This window comes from Oryx dammah, unplaced genomic scaffold, assembly GCF_014754425.2.
Source record: "Oryx dammah isolate SB20612 unplaced genomic scaffold, SCBI_Odam_1.1 HiC_scaffold_11232, whole genome shotgun sequence".
Taxonomy (NCBI): Eukaryota; Metazoa; Chordata; class Mammalia; order Artiodactyla; family Bovidae; genus Oryx; species Oryx dammah.
Genome location: NW_024080625.1, coordinates 3,587,881 through 3,614,316, shown reverse-complemented (window position 1 = coordinate 3,614,316; position 26,436 = coordinate 3,587,881). Strand labels below are relative to the sequence as shown.

The following is a 26,436-nucleotide window of genomic DNA, read 5'->3' as shown; positions in this document are numbered from 1 at the left end:
TCAAGCATTCACTGGATCATAGAAAAAGCAAGGAAATTCCAGAAAAACATCGACTTCTGCTTCACTGACTAGGTTTGACTATGGTAAAGCCTTTGACTGTGTGGATCACGAAACAAACTGGAAAATCCTTAAAGAGATAGGAATACCAGACCACCTGACCTGTCTCCTGAGAAACCTGTATGCAGGTCAAGAAGCAACAGTTAGAACTGGACATGAAACAATGGACTGCTTCAAAGTTGGGAAAGGAGTATGTCAAGGCTGTGTATTGTCACCCTGCAGAGAACATCATGCAAAATGCAGGGCTGGATGAATCACAAGTGGGAATCAAGATTACTGGGAGAAATATCGACAACCTCAAATATGCAAATGATACCACTCTAATGGCAGAAAGTGAAGAGGAACTAAAGAGACTTTTTAATCTTTAAATTTATTTATTTGTTTAATTGAAGGATAATTGCTTTGTAATATTGTGCTGCTTTCTGCCAAACATCAACATGAATCAGCTATTGGTAAAGAGCCTCTTGATGAAGGTGAAAGAGGAGAGTGAAAAAGCTGGCTTAAAGCTCAACATTCAAAAAATAAAGATCATGGCATCTGGTCTCATCACTTCTTGGCAAATAGAAGGAGAAAAAGTGGAAATAGTGATAGGTTATATTTTATTGGGCTACAAAATGAGTGCAGATGGTGAATGCAGCCATGAAATTAAAAGACACTTGCTCCTTGAAAGGAAAGCTTTGACAAACCTAAACAGCATATTAAAAAGCAGAGACATCACTTTGTTGACAAAGGTCTGCATAGTCAAAGTGGTTTTTCCAATAGTCATGTATGGATGTGAGGGTTGGACCATAAAGAAATCTGAGCCCTGAAGAATTGATGCTTTTGAACTGTAGTGCTAGACAAGACTCTTGAGAGTCCCTTGGACTGCAAGGAGATCACGCCGGTCAATCCTAAAGGAAATCAACCTGAACATTCATCGAAAGGACTGCTGCTGAAGCTCCAATACTTTGGCCACCTGATGCAAAGAGCCAACTCATTGGAACAGACTCCAATGCTGGGAAATACTGAGGGCAAAAGGAGAAGGGGGCGACAGAGGATAAGATGGTTAGATAACGTCACTGACTCAATGGACATGAGTTTGAGCAAACTCTAGGAGATAGTGAAGGACAGGGGAGCCTGGAGTGCTGCAGTTTATGGGTTTGCAGAGTCAGACACGACTTGGAGGCTGAACAGCAACAACAAAGCAAAGACACAGAGGCCCATTGAGTCATGGAAAAGGACTTGCCAAGTATATGAAACTACTGATACTTTCACAGAATAGACATTTGGGTACAAGTTTCTGGGCTGACGTTACTTAGATAACTTTCAAGCTGTACCTGTGAAGTGAGTGTGACTTTCCATGACTCCTTTTAGTCCAGAAGCAGATAAGTTTATGTCAGCAGAACCTTAAACCAAGATCCAGCAGAGCAGAATTACACAGGATGGAAGGTGCTAATGAGGGAGTTTTCTGTGGTTCTGTTGAGACTGTTTTAATACTCTTTTCCAGATAAACAAGGAAGCCATTTCTATTTCTTTTTAAGCTATCTTTAATCTACATTAATTCACTAGACTCTGCTTTTGTAAAATGAAATTAAACTCATTGATCTTCCCAGCATCAATAAATTAAGAAGCTCCAAGTTCCTTTACTCTTTCATAGCAATGTATAGTTATTTGCATAGCTTCCTTTCTACCAGTATATAATTGAAAAAAAATTGTATATCAATTTCTGGGAATGTTGTATTTGTGAAGGACGTTCATTTAATTGAATACCTCTAGTGAACATAGGTTGATTTTACTTATGAAGCCAGTGCCAACAAAGCCATCCCAGGAAAGCCAGTTCTTGCACCATCCTTATAGATTGTGAGAAATGGCACTTTCTAGAAGACCAGGCTCCTTACCAATTTGGGAATTCACACAGAGAGGAATTCATTCAGATTTATAGGCAACATGAGCAAAGTATGGTGGAATTTCTTGGGCTTGATTTCCTAGCCTTGAAAGTGAAAGTCACTCAGTTGTGTCCAACTCTTTGTGACCTCATGGGTTGCAGCCCTCCAGGCTCCTCTGTCCATGGAATTCTCCAGGCAAGCATACTGAAGTGGGTAGCCACTCCCTTTTCCAGGGGGTCTTCCCAACCCAGGAATCGAACCCAGGTCTCCCGCATTGCAGGTGGATTCTTTACTTTCTGAGGCGCCAGGGAAGCCCTTCCTAGGCTTGAGCTGGCAAATAATAGAGACTTTTAAAAGTGCAATTCCGAGCTCCAGTAGTTGTACAATACAAACCCAAGAAAGCCCTGTTGTTGTTTAGTAGCTAAGTCATGTTCCACTCTCTTGTGACCCCATGGACTGTAGCCCAGCAGGCTCCTCTGTCCATGCGATTTCATAGGCAAGAATACTGGAGTTGTCTGCCATTTTTCTCCTCCAGGGTAATCTTTCAGACCCAGGGATCGAACCTGAGTCTCCTGCATTGGCAGGCATGTTCTTTATCACTGAACCACCAGGGAAGCCCCAAGAAAGTCTACTTGGTTAACTGACACTGCACCTATGTGAATTATCAGGTCAAACCTAATGAGGTCATCTTTTTTTAATGGCCACAAATAATCTTAGAGACTTTATGGTCAAAAAGGGGAAAGATATTAAGAAAATTGGAAAGAATTTGAAGTTTTAAAAGGAGCAAAAAAAATTAGTAGGTTTTCTGTGTAATACTAGATGTCCCTTCTGAGTTCTGATTCCAAATGAATTTTGCTCATTTTTTTTTGTTTTTGAGTTGTTTCATAACCCTGTAAATTGTAGAAAGCTGATAGAGACCGAAATGATTATTGCCCAGAGAAGCAAATGAATTCTGTCCGATGGAGATGTAATTGATTTCTCCTTGTGGAAAGAGCCAGTTTTACATCTTTTAGCAAATTCATTTCAGCATCCTTGGTTGCTCATATATGTCTCTTTTCTTTGAATTCTCCTTGGAACCAGTTTAAAACATCTTATTTGTTCCTTTATTAATAATGAGCTAAATAAACATTTTGACACTTGACTACTTTATATGAGAGTCATAGCACTACATTTGTAAAAAAAAAAAAAAAGGGCATATTTACCTGTGTGTTTTAAAGTCTTTTAGATGAGCATTTTTTTAAGATATAAGGGGCAATATAAGGATACAGCTTTATTATCTTCATACAACTAAGTCATTTTTTTCACCATTTATTGAGTATCCCTTATTTTCCCCATTAATTTGAAATGCCACTTTTCTGATGTTATTTGTGTTCTCTATTATGATTATTTATTTCCACATCATAAGTTTGTTTTAAGTGCTATTGCTTTATAATGCATTTTGATAATTTGGCAGGTTATTTTAATGTTACGCCAACTACTGAAGAACAGATTGTCCTGCCAACTTGGATTAGTCTAAAATTAAAAATAATGAAAGATAAAACACTAGTATACCAAAATTGGCTCAGTTATTTGGGCCTCATCAACTCCTTCTCAGACTATGCTAATGAGACAGAATCTAATTACAAATCTAGAAGGTAAGCAAGCAGGTCTTCTAAGTTGCAAGGTAATCAGTAAGTCCATAGTTTATTCCATTTTGGAAGTCCATAGTTTATTCCATTATGGGTTATTCTCTCCATACCCAAACAATTGTGTATAAAATACGGCAGAATAGAACATTAGCATGGAATGGTAGTGGAAGCAGTCAGGGCCATTAGAAGAACAATAGGACCAGACCTTTTGATTCATAACAAAACCTGCTCATATTCTAATGCACTTTTACAGCTGCTTAGGTTTGAAAGTGAAATGACTCACACCCTTTGTCCCTGGGGTTTTGATTAAGAAACAGAAACAGGAGTCAGGAGGCACATAAGGATAAAAGTATCAGCTTTATTGATAATGAAGCTAGGTTGGAGTCCACAGTTTGGACTCCTGTCTCCAAATTTTCACCTTGAGATCCACATGGGCAAGAAGGTGGTCCTGCACATGAGCTATCTCCAGGGCAGCCCAGTGAGGGTCAAGAGCAGCCTCACACCCAGTCATACCTTGAGGTGCAGGTTGTTCCTGCACTAACTCTGTCCACAGATAAATGCAGACATCAGACTATGGCCATCTTGCCATCTTGGTTGGATAAACTTTCCTAAAATCACGGGGAGGAGCCAATGATGGACAAGGGAAAAATCAGGCTGTAGAAGCTTTCCCTTCAATAGTTCCTGTAGAAATGGAAGTGTTGATAGGATTTCCTATTTTATGAGTGGTTACGATGTGGGCAGAGAAAGACTAGAGTCCCTCCTACAAGATGGCAGAGAAACTGATACTCAGAAAGTTGAACTTGAGTTTAAGAAGAAAATATTATGTTCAACTGACTCTGATTATTAAGGATTGGAGAATTGTAATGTGCTTCAGATCAGATAGACTCCTACTGGAAGTATTTTTCTTTTTTTTTAGAATTCTCAGTTGTCTTTAATCACTGAGTTTTAGCTTTTACAAATAATCTTAGAACAATGCAGTGAACTGAGGTTTGGGGGAACCAGGTCTTACTGGCACATGAAGAACTATTCAGTTCTGTCGCGCAGTCATGTGACCCCATGGACTGCAGCATGCCAGGCTTCCCTGTCCATCACCAACTCCTGGAGTTTGCCCAAAGTCATATCCATCCAGTCAGTGATGCCATACAAACATCTCATCCTCTGTCGTCCCCTTCTCCTCCTGCCCTCAGTCTTTCCCAGCATCAGGGTCTTTTCCAGTGAGCCAGTTCTTCTCATCAGGTGACCAAATACTGGAGTTTCAGCTTCAGCACTAAGTCCTTCCAATGAATATTCAGCACTGATTTCCTTGAGGATTGACTGATTTGATCTACTTGCAGTCCAAGGGATTCTCAGGAGTCTTCTTCAACACCACAGTTCAAAAGCATTAATTCTTTGGCATTCAGCTTTCTTAATAGTCCAACTCTCACATCCATACATGACTACTGGAAAAACCATAGCTTTGACTAGAGGGAACTTTGTTGGCAAAGTAATGTTTCTGCTTTTTAATATGCTGTCTAGATTGGTCATAGTTTTCTTCCAAGGAGCAAGCATCTTTAGATCTCATGGCTGCAGTCTCCATCTGTAGTGATTTTTGGAGCCCCCCAAAATAAAGTCTAACTACCGCACAATTGCACTCATCTCACACGCTAGTAAAGTAATGCTCAAAATTCTCCAAGCCAGGCTTCAGCAATACGTGAACTGTGAACTTCCAGATGTTCAAGCTGGTTTTAGAAAAGGCAGAAGAACCAGAGATCAAATTGCCAACATCCGCTGGATCATGGAAAAAGCAAGAGAGTGCCAGAAAAACATCTATTTCTGTTTTATTGACTATGCCAAAGCCTTTGACTGTGTGGATCACAATAAACTGTGGAAAATTCTGAAAGAGATGGGAATACCAGACCACCTGACCTGCCTCTTGAGAAACCTGTATGCAGGTCAGGAAGCAACAGTTAGAACTGGACATGGAACAACAGACTGGTTCCAAATAGGAAAAGGAGTATGTCAAGGCTGTATATTGTCACCCCGCTTATTTAACTTATATGCAGAGTACATCATGAGAGATGCTGGGCTGGAGGGAGCACAAGCTGGAATCAAGATTGCCAGGAGAAATATCAATAACCTCAGATATGCAGATGACACCACCCTTATGGCAGAAAGTGAAGAAGAACTAAAGAGCCTCTTGATGAAAGTGAAAGAGGAGAGTGAAAAAATTGGCCTAAAGCTCAACATTCAGAAAGCTAAGATCATGGCATCCAGTCCCATCACTTCATAGCAAATAGATGGGGAAACAGTGGAAATGGTGGCTGACTTTATTTTTGGGGGCTCCAAAATCACTGCAGATGGTGATTGCAACCATGAAATTAAAAGATGCATGTTCCTTGGAAGGAAAGCTATGACCAACCTAGACAGCATATTAAAAAGCAGAGACATTACTTTGCCAACAAAGGTCCATCTAGTCAAGGCTATGGTTTTTCCAGTGGTCATGTACGTATGTGAGAGTTGGTATATAAAGAAAGCTGAGCACAGAAGAATTGATGTTTTTGAACTGTGATATTGGAGAAGACTCTTGAGAGTCCCTTGGACTGCAATGAGATCCAACCAGTCCATCCTAAAGGAGATCAGTCCTGGGTGTTCATTGGAAGGACTGATGTTTAAGCTGAAACTCCAATACTTTGGCCACCTGATGTGGAGAGCTGACTCATTGGAAAAGACCCTGATGCTGGGAAAGATTGAGGGCAGGAGGAGAAGGGGATGGTAGATGATGAGATGGCGGGATGGCATCACTGACTCAATGGACATGGGTTTGGGTGGACTCTGGGAGTTGGTGATGGACAGGGAGGCCTGGCCTGCTGCGATTCATGGAGTCACAAAGAGTCGGACGTGACCGAGAGACTGAACTGAACTGAAACTGAAAATAGTCTCTCACTGTTTCTATTGTTTCCCCATCTATTTGCCATGAAGTGATGGGACTGGATGCCAGGATCTCTTTTTTGACTAAATGTGGTCTACTGGAGAAGGGAATGGCAAACCACTTCAGTATTCTTGCCTTGAGAACCCCATGAACTGTATGAAAAGGCAAAAAGTTATGACACTGAAAGTTGAACTCCCCAGGTTGGTAAGTGCCCAATATGCTACTGGAGAAGAGTGGAGAACTAAGTCCAGAAAGAATAAAGAGATGGAGCCAAAGCAAAAACAATGCCCAGTTGTGGATGTGACTGGTGACAGAAGCAAAGTGGATGCTGTGAAGAACAACACTGCATAGGAACCTGGAATGTTAGATCCATGAATCAAGGTAAATTGGAAGTGATCAAACAGGAGATGGCAAGAGTGAACATCAACATTTTAGGAATCAGTGAACTAAAATGGACCGGAATGGGCGAATTTAACTCAGATGACCATTATATCTACTACTGTGGGCAAGAATCCCTTAGAAGAAAAGGAGTAGCCCTCACAGTCAACAAGAGTCCATAATGCAGTTCTTCGGTGCAATCTCAAAAATGACAGAATGATCTCTGTTCATTTCCAAGGCAAACCATTCAATATCACAGTAACCCAAGTCTATGTCCTGACCAGTAATGAAGAACTATTACATGCTCAATTTTCTGTAAATAATTCAGTTGGTTGGAATAACACTGTCATAGGAACAAGATTATTTTTAAGGCCATAAGCAAACATGCATTTCTGCTTACTAGTAGAACTGGAAGCATTTTTTAAAGTTTGGACTCTTGAATATAAGCTTCCATGAACTCGCAGTGTCCCAAAACACTGACAAGTGTGGCAAATCTGTCTCCAACAATCCCAAATAGTGATTTTAGCAAGTACCCAATTACCCGCCTTGCCCTTTTAGTTAGTGTGTGTGTGTGTGTGTGTGTGTGTGCGTTCAGTCGCTCAGTTAGGTCCAACTGTTTGCCCCATGGCTCCCCATCAGGCCCCTCTGTCCATGGGATTATCCAGGCAAGAGTACTGGAGGGGATTACCATTTCCTCCTCCAGGGGATCTTCCCAACCTAGGGATTGAACCCATGTCTCCTGCATTGTAGGCAGATTCTTAGCCACTGAGCCACCTTTCTATTGTACCCTAGAAGAATGAACACAAAAATTCATAAATGCTTTATTCCACATTTTAATGCTTAAAAACTAGGTTAAAAGAGCAGCTTTACAACAGAACTTTTTACATGTCTTTATTTACACCACATCCTGGGGGGAAAAAACAAAACTATGTGTTTAATCAACCATGAATAACAAAGTTTTGCAACATGTGACTCACTTAAATCATCCAGCTGAAACTCACTAACCAGGTTTTACATTAGTAAACCAGTGGTGTGCTACAGGTAGATGAAGTCTAGAATACACTGAACTCTAGAGAGTAGATTACATACCAGCGATCAAGATTCAAGTCTTTTGGGAAAAAAAATTACTTAAGACATCCTATGTTGGCATGGACACTGAAAAGGCAAACATGCAAGACTTTCAAAAGCTTGATAAAATAATACTTTTTTCTTTCTTTCTTTCAAATTTGTGCTCACAGTTAATTTTCAGGTCTTTCCCTTTCAAAGGGATTTGGGAAACAGAAATTCAATTTTGGAAAAAAAAAATAATTCCTCCTCCCCAACATCTGTTTTCATAAATACTGTGTAGTAGTATCAGTGTTAACAGTGAAACAGTATTGTGAAGAAACAACTTATTATTCTGGGTATTCTATTTCTACACAGCAATAATTTGGGTCTAAAATGTTCCTTATTATTTGTAGCTCAGAGGACTAGCTTTGAAATAATTAATCTTAATACCAGTATAAGAAATCAACATAACTATTTCTCAGACATTTCTCTCTCTAAACAAGTAAGATTTGTAGGTTCCAAGTTTACATTAAGAGAACTATGTTACCTGGGAGTGAATGTAAATTTTTCTAATTCCCAAACAAACCCACTAATATCAATGAAGACATTTATTCTTGATATGCAGATACTAGCAACTTCTATTTCATTGTGGATCAACAACTTCAAAAATATACAGCCTCCTATTTATTTACAATGTATTTACATACAAATGAAGTATTTCCTACAATAAGCCTCAACTGCATAGATTCTTCGTTTAAAAAACACAAATTCAAGCCTGTATGCACATGGGCCCAGTTTCACAGTCCTTCCTTACAGAAAACTCTAAAGAAGGAGGTCTGAGCCCTGTGAATTTTACATGCTTTTCAAGAACTTTTCTTTTAAGATTTAGTGGTATTTTTCAGTTGTCAGCCCCCCCGTCCCCAATTTTGTATCTGAAAACCTTAGATCATTATAAAGAATTCGCTGCATTTTAGAGGAATGGTGTTCAGTTGCTAAAAGATTCTCAGATTTGCCATTCCTAAGGAAAACATTAACATCTTTAAATGATAAAATCTCAATCTTTATTTTGAAAGTGGATAGAAGTTTACCATGAACTGGAATGGAGGAATTACATTCTTAAGGTTTACATCCTAAGCCTCAAGCCAATTTACATTGAAAAACAGAGGGAAACTGATGGCTTTTGCAATAAAGGCATAAAATCAAATACCTGATCATTTCACCGATCTCCTCCGCACCCCCGACCCAACAAGATGTGCCATGCAGCACTCTGATCTGCTGAAACAGAGTGGAGCACTGACCTTTTCAGAGCAGTCTGTAGCCCCTTTCAGCAGAGAACTCCCTTTAAAGGGAGGACAGGATTGATCATCACATGATGAACCCAAACATTCTAGAGAAACTTCTGACCTAAAGTCACTATTTCCTCTAACAAAGGGTATATCTTTTAATTGCTTTCAAAAAAGGAAAAAAAAAATCTAAAACACCTCATTTTCAATTCTTCACAGCTGCCCAAACTGTAACCTTACTGTGTCTCAGGCCCCGTGCAGGCAGCCTTATTTGCAATGATGCACCTATACCAGCATTTCCGGTGGGAAGGGGGCTGCATTTCTCCCCTCCCGAAGTCCTGGTTCCCATACAGATAGGACTAATGGGGAGAAAAAGGAGAGATGAATTGGCTCAGTGTGGGTCTCTAACTTGACCTGTGCCAAGATCACTGGGAGTGATTATAAAATACAGTTTGCTGGACCTCCACCCCAAAGCTTCTGATCTTATTTGGTCTGGGCTGAGGCCTGAGTATGTGCACCCCATTGAGTTCCCACGTGATGCTGCTGCTGCTGATCTGGGGAGCCCCACTTTGAGGAACACTGGCTTAGAGGCTTGAATCCAACTCTAGAAAGAAGCTAATTCTGGGGTGACTGTCTCAGGTGTGCTCTGAAAGACCATGACACCTTATCACAGCCATTAGTCCACCCCAAGCTCTATGGCCATCACCCATGTATGTCTTTCTTAACAGGGTCTGCAAATATAAGAGGAAAAGTGGGTAGGGAGGTTTTTACCCCTCTTTGACTACTGGGCAGTTAAACTATGGCTTCCTAGCACTAAATCCATTGAAAGTGCTGTGTGCTGGCATCAGCGACTGGCATGCAAGAGAGGATACAGTGACATCATCCATGGTAGTGGGCGTGAAGGAGATAAACTCCAGGAGCAAAAGGTCCTACAGACAGAAGCAGGCAGACCAGGCCTGAGCCTCTAGAGAAAGGGGTGGCAGCGGAGAATGTCCCTGGTGATGTACGGCCCACCAGGGGACCCCTCCTCCTCCTGAACCCTCCTCCTCCTGTAAGATCTCTGGTTGCCCTGGACCTGGTCCCCTTCCTTCGCTGGGGACCCAGCTGTAGGCCATCTGGGCACTTCTAATTGGTGGCTACTCTGGTGCCACCACCCAGCAGGCAGTGTGAGGTTGGAGCGGTTGATCCAGATTCCACTAACAACACGAGGGACAGAGTCTCGGCAACTCTGAGCAAACATCTGCTAGAAACAAAATCATATTCATTGCTTAGATTCCTTAGCAATCTTGTTAATATAGTATCCTATTTCAGCTAAACTATGAGTTTAGATCATCTTTTCTAGTTGGTCTGGGGGCCTAACCATCATGTATAACTTGGGTTTCTGAAGGAAAATACATTCCAGGTTGCAAACAACCAACCAACAGTTCTGCACTATGCTCTGCCTATAAGCTGGCTCTGCACTAGCTTATAAACGGGACTGCCTATGATTAACAAGACTGAATTTCTTTCCTGTACATATGCTGCTGTCCTCACTTCCAATAAGTAACATGAAGGAAATTAGGGATTTACAGTGTGCTGTTATTACAACTAGAGAACAGTTTATACCCCAAAGCGTGAACCTAACACTGTCCACTGGTGCTGAGATCCCATCTCCCCAAGGAAAACGTGCTCCCAAAGGCTTAAGGTATAAAATTCATTAGTCTACTCACACAGCAGAAAAACGTGTATAGCTCTTGACTGTGTGATTTAAATTCTACCTAACATCTGTGGTACATGTATTTTTGGCTACGGGTTCACTACTCTGAAGAAGAAGAAGAAGAACAGTACACTTTACAGCTAATCCCACACAAATCATGAAATTAATCACTGATATCTGACAAATTACAGTAGGGTCTATTATATTCAGTCAACAATAAACTTAAATAAACATACAAAGAAGGTTTTAAAAACCTGTAGTAGTGCAGACATCAACAAGTGCCTCCTCTAAATAAGCATATTTTAAATAATAAAAAAAATCCCCTGTTCTGACACATAAAATCCAGAGACCCAAAAATATTACTACACATCCCAAGCCTCCTCTAAATGAGCATATTTTAAATAATTTTAAAAAATCCCCTGTTCTGACACATAAAATCCAAAGATCCAAAAATATCACTATACATCCCAAGAGCTAATGATAATCTTCTAAACTGACTGTATGGGCAGAAAGTGAATTTTTATAAGTTAATGAAGAAAACAGGAAGTAGCCTAATATAGCTTGCAAATGAAATTTGTATTTTTTTAATGGAGGGTCATCCACTATCTAGCTATTACATGATTGGGTGCCCCCGGACAAGCTCCAAGGGCCAGGCATCTTGTTTGGTTGAGTTTCTCTTCTGCTTATTTATGGAAGACTGCTGAGGACAGAAATGTCTGTGGGTTTCACTGGGTTAGGAATTCATACATAGGTAGGTACTCATTTCTAAATACCTGAACTCTGATCTCTGTGGATGTAATTCTGGAGCATGACATTAGAAGCTATGATGATACTAAGACAGGCAGAAATAATCTTTCCTTTTCCCCCAAGAGGGTCAGGAATGATCCTGATGCTTGCTTTCTGTATGGGATATTAGTTTGTAAAGGGGAGGGGAGAGTTCTGTGTTACTCCCTAAGTGTGGAGGCCTCAGTGCAGGAGGCACAGAGCCCAGAGTTAAGTGCCTCAAAACTCTGCCAAGAGTCTGTGGTTAGAGGCCACTTATCTCTGGATAAGAAATCTGTTCAGTGAACTGACATGTTTGTTGAATTCAACCAGGATGTAGATATAACACAAGCCCTGTTTCAAGAGACTAGCTCACAGGGTACACATGCTTCTCATTGTGTGATACAGACAATCCAAGCACAGGCGATGGCCCAGCATAGGGGGAATGTGGTACTGGGTTTCTATTCTGTCCCCAATGCCTTTTCAAGCTACCGTGCCTCAAACTTCTCTTCTTTTGCAGTCTCTCGGGAATTTCCTTCACTTGTTTTTAGGAGAGGGGTGGCTAAGAGTGTCAGCAACTCTGTCCCCCATGTGGGTCACATCAGGTAGGCAGTGACAGCTCACCCTTGACCAGGGATGAGGAGAGGGGCGGCACTGCCACCAAAGTCCCCACTTTGGGGGAGAAAGGTACATAGTGCTTTCATCACACGCTGTCCTCAAAATCACCTCTGAAGGCTCTTTCTTTTTTCAAGACTGGACGGATGGCTAGTGGAGAAGAAATAGGAATGAGGCTTATTAAAGGTACAAAAATCTTGTATTTGCCATAACCTAAATTTATAGATACAAAGTGTTAGTCGCTCAGTTGTGTTCACCTCTTTGCAACTTCATGGGCTACAGTCCACCAGACTCCTCTGTCCATGGACTTCTTCAGGCAAGAATACTGGAGTGGGTAGCCATTCCCTTCTCCAGGGGATCTTCCCAATCCAGAGATGGAATCAGGGTCTTCTGTACTGCAGGCAGACTGGGTTCCCTTGGTGGCTCAGACCGTAAAGAATCTGCCTGCAATGCAGGAGACACCAGTTCAATCCCTGGGTCGGGAAGATCCCCTGCAGAAGGGAATGGGTACTCACTCCAGTACTCTTGCCTGGAGAAGTCCATGAACAGAGGGGCCTGGCGGGCTACAGTCCATGAGGTTGCAAAGAGGCAGACACAATTGAGCAGCTAACACTTTCACTTTCATAGTATAAAACAAATATTTTAAAGACCCCCCCTAAAGTACCTAATATAAAACAGGACTTACTTTCCCTAGATCATCCTTGGTTAGATACACATGATTTTCTGTGCAAAAAGCTGATGGACATGAGTAGAAGCTGCTGGGTTTATAATTTAAGAAAATGTTTTTCCCCCTTCAACAATACAGTTGTTGGGCTGAAAGCTATCTGCATCTGAAAAATATTTCCTCATGCATTCTGGACAATCTTTTTGTAGGACTTTTGCTTCTCAATTTGTTATAAAGGTGTCATGGGTCTTCCCCAACAAAAGCTGACTCAGATTATATAGAGTAACTTTGACACAAAGAGGGAAACAAAACTTCATTTGCTAGATAACTCATATGTGTAGTTCAGTATATTTACCAAGGTAAGAATCATTCCTACCCCTTTCCGAGCTGAGAACACTCGCCAGGGAAGGTCTCTGCACAGAGTGGATGGAATGCCAGCGAGGTCATGAGCTGCTGAAGCTCGCCTGCCAGGTGATCAGAGCTGCCTCAAATATTGGGCATTCTCTGATCCAACAAGGGTATGTGCCCTGTGACTCTCATCTGATTATCCCTATGTGCTATTTTAACCAAAATAGGCAAATTATTTACGAAACCATTTTTTTCTGTAAAGCAAAATAAATATATACAATTCAAGATTCTTTTCTCTGCTAAAAAGGTACAGATATAAGCTGAACATCAGTAGGAAAATTATTTCAGAATCTGGATGTACAATAAATAAACACGATGGACGATCATGTCTTCAAAGTTCTAAGAGATGATGAAATCACAAAAAAATAGAGTTAGTAGAGTGAAAAACAATCAACTGTGAAAAGTACTGTAAAATATAATTGCATGAAATTTGGAACCAAAAAATCCACAATCTTAAAATTGATCTCCAATCCTGGAGGGGCATGAGCCATGATAGAAACAGGTCTCTCGTTTTGCTTCCAAAGTATTATTTCATTGTGTATCTTGTAAATTTCTGTTTGCTTCTGTAAACTTGCAGACGAAGTGATGAAGGGTTGCTGATGCATGGTAACTTGACTGTTTTTCTCAGCTGGTCTCAGTGGCCTTCGTCACCACTTGATGAGTAGGCCCAGTCGTAGATGACCAAGGGAATGCTTACCAGGGAAAACAACACCCCCAGACCCAAGAAAAGGGCAGCCTGGAGTAACAGAAAGGCAAGGGTTATTTTCAGGGAAGCAAACATTTTCCACGTACACCTGGGAAAAAACGAAAATGATTTCCCTCTCTTTTCATGTCCCCTCATATTTGGTTGGTTACATCTATTATCGAACTGTGAGATTCTTTCTAAAGTTGCATGTACCTGATTCTCCAAGGATGGGAAACTAAGAAAAACTAGCTGTGCAGAACCATCCTCTGTATTCTGCTCTTTGACTTCATGGTCATCTTAGAGTGAATCTGCTCTACAACTGACTGGGTATTACTCTTGCTAGCTTCTTTCAGACTAAAGATGAAAACGAAAAAAAGAAAAAAGATCATCCTTCGACAACACAGGTCATGTCATCAACCAGCCTAGTTTATCACTGGCAGGTAAACATTTCTGTTTGAAAAAGTGTTAAAAGGATATCTAAAAGCAGAGTAGATTTGATCGAGTGAGACAGGAAATGGGTATACAAAATTAAGTGATTTCAAGGGTTGATGAAGGCCCAGGGGGCAGGTTATTAAATCTAAAATCTGGAGAACACAAGCTTTTAAATTGCCTGGTGCTGAGTTTCCAATGAGAACTGAAATTCAGGGAGAAGGATGAAGTGTCATGAGAGCCAGGGCGGGCTGAACTGGAGTCTGGAGAAGGAGACATTGTTATGGGAAGGGGAGGGGGCAGAGAGTGGGGTTGACAGGGTTGCATCCAGGCTCACCATCACCGGTCTGGTGTAACTCCCAGTGAGCCCCTACATAGACTGGATCTCTTGTTTAATGCTATTTGGTAGATCTTCCCAGTGGTTTTATAATGGGAGCCAGGTTAGAGAGGCCCAGAGATTCGTGATTAGTAGGTCCCCACCACTGTCAGATTGAATCTTAAGTTTACTACCAAAATTTAATCAAAAACCCTCCCCAAAAGCAAAAGTCCAGGACCAGAAGACTGGTCCTTCCTCTCTATCCTCATGAAGCCCCCACTGGTCAGATTTAGAAGGATTTGAGATTTACGGCTTTAGGGATAGTCCTGTTGGGGAAGCAGATGCTCCAGCAGCATCAACGATGCTTCCTCTAAATACACAGGGATGTTCCCCCGTGCCTACACCCCTCATTGCGGCCTGTTGACTCAGGTAACATGTGTGATTGGAGTGCTTACACTACCTGGGAGAGCGGCTGATAAGCCTTCTCCAAGGCCAAACATAATGGTGCTCCAGAAGGTACTCATGTAGCAGCTACTTCACCCCTGCTTCCCTCACTGTCTCCAAGTGCACCACCTTCAAGATGCCCTTGAACTTCACCAGACCTGGAAACAAGAATTCCAGTATAGAAAGGTAGTTTCTGAATCCAGGTCTGTTGCTCCAAAGCATTTCTGTCAAATCATAAAAAGATTCAATGCTAACTCAGCTGTTTCAATTAAGGCATTGCAGGTTCCCTGGGCTGATGGATGGAGTTACAGGACCAGGGACTATACAGAAACAGTGGACTGCAGAAAATTTTGAGTCCCTTTCCACTTCAGATCTTGCTAATGACAAGGCATCACCCTGGAGAGACAAAGGATGATAAATGTCTAATTTCTTGGCTGGCCACTCTGACACAAAAGGAGCAGAACTTGAAGATATTTTGAGGGCATGGAGAAGATCCTGATATGATATTTTAAATTTCCCAAATGGACAGACACTAGGATGGTTGCCTCCTTTTGAGGTCACTGTAAGTACTCGTTGGTGGAGATGGACTATTTACCTGACACAGTTCAGTGAAAAACAAATTAGAAAAATGAGAGTGGCTGGCATGAGACATACCCAAATTCGCTGAGTTCCCTTATCTCCATCTTGGCTTGTGATTTTTAAATAAAGAGATGAAGGAAGAATGAAAATAAGCATATTAGCAGATGTAACGCCTGGAAAATAAGAAAAATTGAGGTTACCATTGTGAAAGTTTAACTTTCTAAACAGCTATCATAGAATAAGCAGCAGGTCAGAAAGCCATACCAACGACTCCAAAAATATCTTTCATGGAGGGTATGAAGATCACCAACAAGTTCATAATAACCAGGAGTATGAAGGTCACCAAGACATGATGACATAAATTAAACTTTGTTTTCTTAGACAGTTCAAATAAAGAAGATCGAACCTGCAGAAAAAGAAAGCAAAAGGTTCTGTCATGCCTCCAGCTCGATGCCTTTTGTGTGTCTCATCAGTTATGGATGGATTGGGGTGTAGGCATTTGGACATGTTCAGTCTACACCTCGTGAGGTTATAGATGGCTTAACTGTCTGGAGAGCCAGGGGGCTGGACATAAGATGGAAAGTCCTTTTCTTTATGAGTAGGTAGTTTTCTTTTGCAGGGGGCGGGGTGGGGTGGGGTGGGGGACAGTTTCTATTTTATCTGTGACTGAGCACTCTCTTCTGGTCCTTCTATATTGCCCTGCCTTGGATGACTGGGATTCAAATAGTCCATCTACATTTCTCTGTAAGGAAGAGGGATAGATTAATCAGAATTGATTCATCTGTCAGAAGGCTACCCTAACTCACTGATCCTACTTTCTTTCCAAAGACCCTTGAGATTCTTCCCTGAAGCAGTTTCAATGATGCAGGAATTCCCCACAGCAGCCTTGCTCTGCAAGTGGCTCCTGAAGGCAGCACGGAAGAGGAGCCCTCAGCTTTTCTCAGGTTGCACTAAGGCCTTTTACTCACCGTGAAAAATAACACGGGCACGGTGAGGATGACGGCCACAATGACTGCCAGCCGTACCGTCAGGATAAGGATGTCATCCTTACTCTGATACTTGTGGAGGAGGTCGGACTGCACGCTTTCTAAAATGAGGCGGAATGTGAAAGGGCATTAAAACAAGAGAGAAGAATTATCATGGAGTGACGGGTTTTCTGAACCACAAAGGATCCGTAAACTAAAGCAGGCAAGGAAAGCAATGTTCTGGGAACTGAAGTGTCTATGCAACAATTTATAAAGTTTAGGAGCAAAATCCCCCATATGAGACATGCCCCACCTGTCCATACCTGCAGCAAAAAGGAGTCTAAGAGTAATCACCAGAAATTACACAGAGTGTAATTTACACTAAACTAAACCTAGGAGTGAGCTGAGGTTAGGAATACCATACGGTTGAAACACAAAGCCCTTCTTCATCTGGATTCTCTTCAACTTGGTGCCACTCATCCAACAATGCCCATCAGCATCAGTCTAGCTGAGTGGGTTGCAGGCCACCTGGAGCCTCTTTCAAAGACTTCTGTTATCACTCAACATCCAAGCAGAAGTGCCCATGGAACTTCACTGCTGCAAGGGAACTCATTCTTCTCTTCCAGATATGTTTTCTTCATAAAGCTTATATACCACTTTGAACTTTTTCTTAACACTGAATTTCAGAAAGTGTCATTTCAAAGACAATCAAAGCTAGAAAAGCAGTCACTTAGCAGGAAAAAGCTCACTCCTGCCCTTTTTAAAAGAATAATTGCTGTTTTTTAAATATTTATTTTTATTTATTCATTTGGCTATGTCAGGTCTTAGTTGCTGTGTGTAGAATCTTTAGTTGTGGCATGTGGGACTGAGTTCCCAGACCAGGGATCAAACCCAGGCCCTCCGCATTGGGAGCATGGAGTCTTAGCCACTGGACCACCAAGGAAGGCCCACTCCTGTCTTTTTTTAGTTGATGACTGTACAGTAGTTAGTTATAATTTGGATGTGCTCTGGAGAGGAGCTAAGCTCAAGGTCCTTCTACTCTGCCATTTTGTCTCCAACTCAAAAATCCACTCCTTTGACAAGAGATAGTTCCCTTCCCATCTCAAGGTTCATGGTGTGGAATTCCAGTTCCATTTAACAGTCTGGGCCAGAGACAGGTCTCAATTTTAGAAAAAGGATCCTGGATTATAATAAAAATCTCCTTAGTTGTAATTTCCTTGATTCAAAATTCATAACCATCTAAAAATAGCTGAGCTTTTTTCTTTGACCTAAGAGTACTGAAAGGCTTTGGTATTCTATTCTATGTGGAAAAAAAATGGATTTGCCAGAAAAAAATCATAGCTTGAACAAGGCAACAGTGAGACCAGTCAACTAATATTAGGCTCTCTCTCTCTCTTCCCCTCCCTTTACGCACCCCCAAGCCCTGCAACTCTGCAGGAAACCTGAGAACACTATCTTTATGCAGAAATTAAATGTGGTATTTATGGATTCCTCAGACAATGCTCTTCTCCATTGCTTGTGAAAACGGTAATTAGGGAATTCCCTGCAGGTCCAGTGGTTAGGAGTCAGTGCTTTCACCACCAAAGGCCTGGGTTCAACCTCTGGTTGGGGAACTAGGTCCCACAAGCTGTGAGGATTGTGGTAACGGTAATAATACAACTGTATAATCAGGGAAGCCTTTCCAGGCTGAATTAATCATCTCAAATGTGTTTAAATTTTGAGACATTTGTGTTTATGAAAAAAAGTGCCCCCAAGAAATGTTATTTAATAGAGAATGTAATGTGAAATTTATGTATTCGAATTTAAACCAGGTCCCAAATTGTAATGATAATGAAAGCTGTTAAATAAAATTGCAGGACGATTGGAATAGTAGAGGATGAAGAAGCAGTAAGGTAGACTATTCATACAGGGTCAATAAAAGTTACAAATGCAACTTTGTTCTTTTTCAGATTTCATTTAACTCTGTCATTGCTTCATATTGAAGCAAAGCTCCACCTGCTGCTGAACAATCAGGTGTTTTATTCTTAATTAACGCACAGTATCATGAGTGTAGCACTCTATTCTTTCTCACTTTCAAAATCTGTCTCTGTCTCTGTTTTCTATTAATGGAAAATGACCCAGTTCACAACAGCAATTAGGAAAGCCTTCTCTGATATAGTTCTAAACCTTCCTTAGTAAAGGTGACATGCTTATAAAATGCTTTTTTTTTTTAAGGACAGTATTAGGAGAAAAAATTATGGCATGTTGTTTCAGTAATTATTCTATTACATAGTCAGCATGAATATGTAAAGGAACCATAGCCATTTGCTTTAAGCAGAAGAAAAGATCAGTAAAATCAATGGATAGATTTGTTGCTTTTGGGGGTTATCACATTGAAATATCAGTACCTATTTTGATACTGATTTTTAGTAATTTACTTACTAATACCTATATTTAGGTACTGACAGAAGGTACTTACCATAGAAGGTCAAGTAGCCAAAAATGGCAGTCAGGAAATACATGACAAACATGGCAAAAAAGGAGATATTTGAAACCATCTGCATCTTTTTCTGTGATCGACTAAAAACAAAGAAAAAGAAATTTGAAAAATTAAAAACCATGTTATTGAATGTAAGCACAAATATTAACCCTGAAGAATGGAACTTAACTTTCTATCAGGCTTGGGCTGACTTGAGCTGCTGTAATTACCCCCAGTAATTACACCAAATATGCCAGTTTCCAATAACCTTCTTTACACTGATTGGGTATTGTGAGAGAAAGAGCCATGGAACAAACAATCCCCTGAATGTTCTTCCCCATTCTTTTGAAAGAATATTGAGTTCTCATCTGAAGGGCAGAGTGTATTTTTTTAACATTTGTTTGATACTATCTCCACACTCAGGATGCACAGGAAAAAGGCAGAATAAGTTCCAATGCTGTTTTCTTGGCTCCAGAGATCAGGCGCTGAGCTAGAATTTGACTTTTCGAGTTTTGTCATTAAAGCTGCCATTTAAGGTCTGATTTTCCCATCGAATAGCCTCAGGGAGGGTTTCCCAGGTGGCTCAGTGGGTAAAGAATTCACCTGCAGTGCAGGAGATACTGGTTCCATCCCAGGGTCGGGAAGATCCCCTGGAGGAGCGCATGGCCACCAGCTCCAGTATTCTCGTCTGGAAAAATCCCATAGACAGAGGAGCCTGGCAGACTGCAGCCCACAGGGACGCAAGGAGTCAGACAGGACTGAAGTGACTAAGCATGCACGCACTCACACAGCCTCAGGGAAGCCTGTATGTCTCCACAGCAATGGTGCCCAAGAACTCACAGCTGGGATAAGGAAAGGCTCTCTCTTTCTCTCTTAGGTTAAGTTTATCTTGGGAGTTTGCATGAACCTCTAAGTTTCTTTAGCTGCCTAAACAATGAATCTCCAAGACTTGTACTCAAGAGTAGGCCACCAAGAAGCATGGCATTTGACTGTGTCATAACAGGAAGTATGGAAAACAAGACAAACTGAGAAGTACCCACATAAGAAAACTACAAACTAAAAGCAGGACTATGAAGTTTAAAAGATGCTGAAGATACCTTAAACATAAGATCATAAAGCAGGATAATGTATGCAAAGATAGGTAGATGTAAATACTTCAAAACTTAGTCATAAATCAATTTAAAATGAAAGAGGAACAATCATGAGTGAATTCAATCCTGAATAACATCATCTTTCTTTCAAAATGGAAACAGATAACTATACTGTATATCTGTTCTGAGCTTAAGACTATGCCATGATGCCTATTTCAAGAAACACGAAAAATGTCAAACAATCTACCCTGACACCTAAAGAAACTAGAAAAAGAAGAACAAAGTCCAAAGTCAGTATAAGAAAGGAAATAAAAGTGAGTGGAAATAAATAAAATAGAAACTAAAAATAAAAAGACAATAGCAAGGATCAATGAAACTAAGAACTGCTTCTTTGAAAAGACAAAATTGACAAACCTTTAGCCAGGCTTACCAAGAAGAAAAGACAGAAGGCCCTGATAAATAAAATCAGACACAGAAGAGACTAAGTACCAACAAACACCATCAAAATACAAGGGACCACAAGGGAGTATTATGAAAGTTATATACCAACACACTGGACAACCCAGAAGAAATGGACAAATGCTTAGAATCATACAACCTTTCAAGACTGAATCATGAAGAAGCAGAAAATATGAACAGACCCATCACTAGTACAGAGATTGAAGCAGTCAGCAAAACCCTCTGGAAAAACAGAAGTCCAGGACCAGAGGGCTTCACTGGTGAATTCTACCAAACATTCAAAGATTTAATACCTAGCCTTCTCAAACTCTTCCAGAAATTTGAAGAGGAGGGAATGGTTCATAACATATGAGGCCAACATCTTTGTGATACCAAAACCAGACAAAGACAACACAAAAAAGGAAAATTGCTGGCTAATATCTCTGATGAATATAGATGCAAAAACCCTCAACAAAATATCAGCAATGACAAACCCACAGCAAACGTCACTCTAAATGATGAAAAATGGAAGTTATCCCTCTAAAATGAGGAAGAGGACAAGGATGCCCACTCTTACCACTCTTATTCAACCTAGTAACAGATGTCCTAGCCAGAGCAATTAGGGAAGAAAAAAAATAAAAAGCATCCAAATTGGAAAGAATAAAGTAAAACTGTCACTATTTACAGGTGACAGCATTTTATATACTGAAAACCCTGAAGACTCTACCAAAAAACTATTAGAGATAATAAACAAGTATAGTAAAGTTGCAAGGTACAAAGTCATACAAAAATCTGCCATGTTTCTATATGCTAACAGTGAGATAACAGACAGAGAAATTAAGAAAACAATTCATTTACAAGGGCAACAAAAAGAATAAAATATCTAGGAATAAATTTACAAGGATGTAGCTACAGAGAATAGAGCAGTGGTTACCAGCAGGGAAGGGGTAGAGGGAGGACAAAATGGGTAAAGGAGACCCAGTGTATGGTGATGGATGGAAACTATATTTTTGTGAGCAGGACATACTGTGTATGGAAGTAGAAATATCAGGTTGTACACATGAAACCTATATAAGTCATAAACCAGTTATCTCAAAAAAAGAGACTATGACATGATAAATACTTTTATGTAGAAAGTCTGATAACAGTAGGCTAAGAAGAGAACCCAGGAGGGAATTCATAGGCAGTCCTTTCGTTTTCTTAGAAGAGCAATCAAAAACTGACCCATAATCACTGTGATAGTTTAAAATGAACAACAGTATTCTTCTGTCCAGTTTGTGGTCTTAACATTCATTTCTTCATGCCTGGTTTACCAGCCTTTTCCAACTAAACCAAAAGGCAAATCATATACAATGTATTCAGTGGTTCACAGATGAATCTAAGATTACCATTATTCATCTGCAAACTAATCACAAGTAATATAAAGCAACACAAACACTTTAACTCTCTTAAGTAACACAGAATTTGAAAAACCAAATTAATAAGAAAAAGCCCACATAATAAACACTTTTTATACATTTATGGCCAAAATATACTGCAGGTTTGTGTCTTGCTCAAGAATGACAAAGTAAATGTTGAAGTTCATGATATGAGTCCATTTATTTTGATACAGCACTTGCCTATTAATGAGGGGCTGTAAAATGATTCAGTTTGAAAAAAAAAAAAAAATCTCTTACTCTTTAAGCTCACTGTAAATTGGCAGGACCGACGGGTGGCAGACAAAAGCGAACGCAATTGTTGGTAAAGCGTACACGGTCTATTTGAGAAGAAAAAATAAACGTTATGGAAAAGCATTTTTACCATAAAAACTGTATTGCTCCAGTATTTCTGAGCTGTCTTTTTATCTGACAGCCCTTCAGAATCCTTGGATTATTTGGTTATTAGGGGAGCTTTGATATCTAAAATAGGAGCAGCTTTTCTAAGACAGCTTATCTAGCTTGAGACATTAGGCACTTGGCAGAGAGGGGTTTTACAGCCAGGCTCACCTACAGTGTATCTTACATCCCCCAGGCGTTGCGTCACCTGTGGCACTAGCTGGTTACTAGCACTTTCCTCTGTTATTTCGCTGAGTCCCCACAGTCCTGAGACAGACCAGCACTATTCTCCTGGCTCCCTCCAAGACAGGCAAGGCAACACAGCCAGAACACGCACCTTCATTTCACTGCTCTGTGCTTTATAAGGGGTGTATCAGTCAGACTTAAATATGGCATCTAAAGAGAAAATGACTTTCTTAAAAGAAAACTACTTCACTACTTTGGGGTACTTTTAAGAGTTTAAAGAGAACAGGTGAGAGATCAATCTAAATTAGTTTCTCAGAAAAAGATAATTCAATATAGTAACTTCTTATGCAAAAAGAAGCTGGTAGAGAAGAAGGGAAAAGTAACATTTCTCATGCTATAATTTTGCCCAAGTAAGGTATCAGGCACATTCTAAGAAACCCTATAAGATACACAATAGAATCATCGTTTTACAAATGGAGTTGACAATTTGCCTGAGGATTCAAATCCAAGCCTGACTGTTTCTATAGTCTACCCTTCCCCAATATGTCGTATGAATGTTCCCGAAGTGTCAGTTTGTGGTAGAGTCTATTTTAACTGTACAAGCTGGGGAAGTCTGAGGTATTCCTTTCTGTCACCACGAGACAGAAGCAGTGAGCTGTGGGATGGGGATGGGTGGGAGGGAGGCTCAAAGGTAGGGGGTATACATATAGTCAGGACTGATTCAAGTTGTTGTATGGCAGAAACCCACACAACATTGTAAAGGAATTATCCTCCTATTAAAAAATTAATTTTAAGAAAAGAAGCAGCAGTGGGCTAAGGATGTTATTAATTTGTTTTTAAAGAACTGTAAGAAATAGCAGAGCTGAGATAACTGTGCGGAAAGAGGTCTCCGCAGAGAATACTTTAGGTGGTCCTACACTAAACTGGGTAAAGGGGAGCACTGAAATACACCATTCATATATTTCTTCTAGGTCGTTACATGGACTGCGGCATTTGAAACCTGTGGTACCCTGTTCCTTTGAGAACAAATGCGTCAAAGACAGTTTAACTAAAACGAGTTTAAGAAACACAATGTCCTTTGTAAAAACACTCCTATTTTTATATCTAAAGGACAAGAAACGTACCTTTGAATTGAAGGTAACATATTTTGGCGTACACATGTCCACATTTGTTGAATTAAGACTTGTTAAATTTAGCTCTGGATCAAAACAGGCAATTTGAAATTTCTTGTAGATAACCTGGCATTAAAAAAAATAAAGGAGAAACAATCAAACTTTATCAAATAAAGCCCAATAATGCATAATTATTATGTAGCATCATACTATGGCAAAACCAGGCCAACCATTTCAACCAGCACTTACCACAATTAGGAAAAAAACCATACAGCTCAAGGAAAATCCACTAGTATAGCCAAGATAACCTAAAAAAAGTTTAAAGAATTATTATTATTATTTTATCATCAACTATTTCAATGCATTATTTCAAGCACAGTTTGGGGTTCCAATAATATCCATACATGCTAATATGAATATAAGATTTTCTATTTGATAGGACTATCTTATTTGGCAAAAAAATGGTGACTTTAAATTAAAACAATACAGTAGCATGTGCTTTGATTCCAGTTCTTCCTGACACACTAGAGAACACAGATTTCCAGAATCCAGGGGAAAAGAGCCTCCCAAATTTGGCTATAGTCTCTGCTGCTGTGTTCTAATGAATTCCTATAGCCAAATCCATTTACTCCTTGATCCATTCAATAGTTCTTGATTATGTACTTACTGTGTACATACTGAATATGCACAGAAGAGATGAAGTGATTTCTAGGGATAAACTGAGCACCCGAGGAACTTGACTTTGTTCCCCTTAGAATGCCTGGGAGATCTTGGAACACCATAAGCTCCAGAAAGGCAGAGCTAAGTGGTCTCTGGGGGCTGCACGGTTCTCACTTCTGGGGGAGAAGAGTCTTTCTCCACTAGCACTAAAAAGAGCTATATATACACAGAAAAGCTTAAATACAGACTCAGAAACCAGAAAATTAAGTAGCGGTAAGAACTTGAAATGTCTGCCTCAAATGAGCCCAGAATTATAAGGAAATGCATTTCAGAGGCATTGGACTGGATAGAGGTCTGGTTGCATTATTTTACACATGAAATTTTCATAACATCAGGGATTCTTGTCTCCAAATATAAGCACACATGCAAAAATGTCAAAACCAAGTGGATATGGCTTAGTGATCATCTACCACTTTTCACTTTTTTCTCTCCCTTCAGTGAGACTGGTTAGACTCTGATCATTTAAGACTGATTCATAGTATCAATTTTTGCCTGTTCAGTCACTCAGTCGTATCTGACTCTTTGTGACCCCATGGACTGCCAGGCTCCCCTGTCCTTCACCATCTCCTGGAACTTGCTCAGATTCATGTCCATTGAGTTGGTGATGCCATCCACCCATCTTGTCCTCTATTGTCCCCTTCTCCTCTGGGTAAAAATACAAGCCACTTTCTGTCTTGGTATTAGCTGTGAAATTCTGTCCATCTAAACAATCAGAGTGTGTTAAGACCTTCTATGAGGAGAATTCCATTTTTTGGACTTTGGGCTTTTAGACAAAGCATTTTCTGCTGCTGGCCCCAGGATCCCCTTTACACTTCCATGGCTTAGAAGAGGGACTGCTTACAAAGTCGCATACAAGCCAGTGTTTTTATCCCCTGTTAAAGTCGTGCCTCATTAATACTTACAATTTATTGTTCAATCTTTACCCTACAAGTCAAAGTAGGGAGCAAAGTTGTTTGTTTTTATTAGGTTTCTGATTCATCTGAGTGCTGTAGAGACTGTGATAAAAGCAAGATCTTACCTAAGTTCTTCAAGAGACACAGAGGGAGAATTATGCCAAAGGTAACTACCACCACCATCAGGCGGCCATCCACGTACCAGGCTCTGGAAGGCATTTAAGCAGATAGCCGTATTTTCTTAGAAAGTGACTTTTTTTCTCACAAGTAAAATTTCACAGTATTAAATTTTTTTAATTATTACTAATGTTTACCATTAATTGTAATTATTATTACAAATCAATTAATTGTTAATTAATTTTCATTAAACACTTTAGGCCAACCACTAGTCATTTACTATCATCTGTCTCTCCACGTGACTGAGGAAGAGATACTGCTTCTCCCCTGCTCTTCCCCACTGGCTAAGTGTGCCATTCCTCTGAATTATTTATATGACTTCAAAGCTGAATGCACACATTACGTTTTGTCAGATTACAACTTGTCTTTTCAATTATTTAAAGAGAAAGTTCCTTTTTTGCTTGGCTTGGTAAATATCGTCAAAAAATAAGTCACCACAGGTAGGCATTGCTTTCTCCCTAATTGCTTATATTTGACCTTGAATCCTGATGCTAGAACACTAAGAACTCTGGCTTCTACAATTCTCCCTTGAAAGAAGACAGAGAAACTAAGACTGACAAGAACTGTTCAACAAGAGGTAGTCAAAACATAATGGCGTGCCAAACGCAGAGGCAATGCCTTCCAAGGTGAGCTGGACCTTTAAGGAGGCTGGCTCATGTCAATTCTGCTCCCAAAATGCTCTGTCTCTTCTTTAAGGAAGGATTTTGGATCTTAATTTTGCATGTTCTATTTCTGTATTAAAAATACTCCATATCTGTTTTATTTCATAGAAACTAGATGTCGATTTCAAGCTCTTGAGAAGTTGCAGGACTTAGCGT

At 40.2% G+C, this 26,436-nt stretch overlaps 1 protein-coding gene across 1 annotated transcript in view; it reads right to left on the bottom strand.

Annotated features, from left to right (window-relative positions):
• Positions 1–7,651: 7,651 nt before the first annotated feature.
• LOC120861341 (sodium-coupled neutral amino acid transporter 1) overlaps positions 7,652–26,436 on the bottom strand; it is a 58,412-nt gene continuing 39,627 nt past the window's right edge. The window contains exons 7-15 of the mRNA XM_040236987.1: positions 25,567–25,649; positions 24,078–24,136; positions 23,841–23,954; positions 22,393–22,472; positions 19,188–19,288; positions 16,733–16,851; positions 16,029–16,170; positions 15,840–15,937; positions 7,652–14,047 (exon numbers count right to left, since the gene is read on the bottom strand). Of these exons, the coding sequence (XP_040092921.1) occupies positions 13,946–14,047; positions 15,840–15,937; positions 16,029–16,170; positions 16,733–16,851; positions 19,188–19,288; positions 22,393–22,472; positions 23,841–23,954; positions 24,078–24,136; positions 25,567–25,649 (898 nt within the window). The 3' untranslated portion in view covers positions 7,652–13,945. The remainder of the gene's footprint in view (positions 14,048–15,839; positions 15,938–16,028; positions 16,171–16,732; positions 16,852–19,187; positions 19,289–22,392; positions 22,473–23,840; positions 23,955–24,077; positions 24,137–25,566; positions 25,650–26,436) is intronic.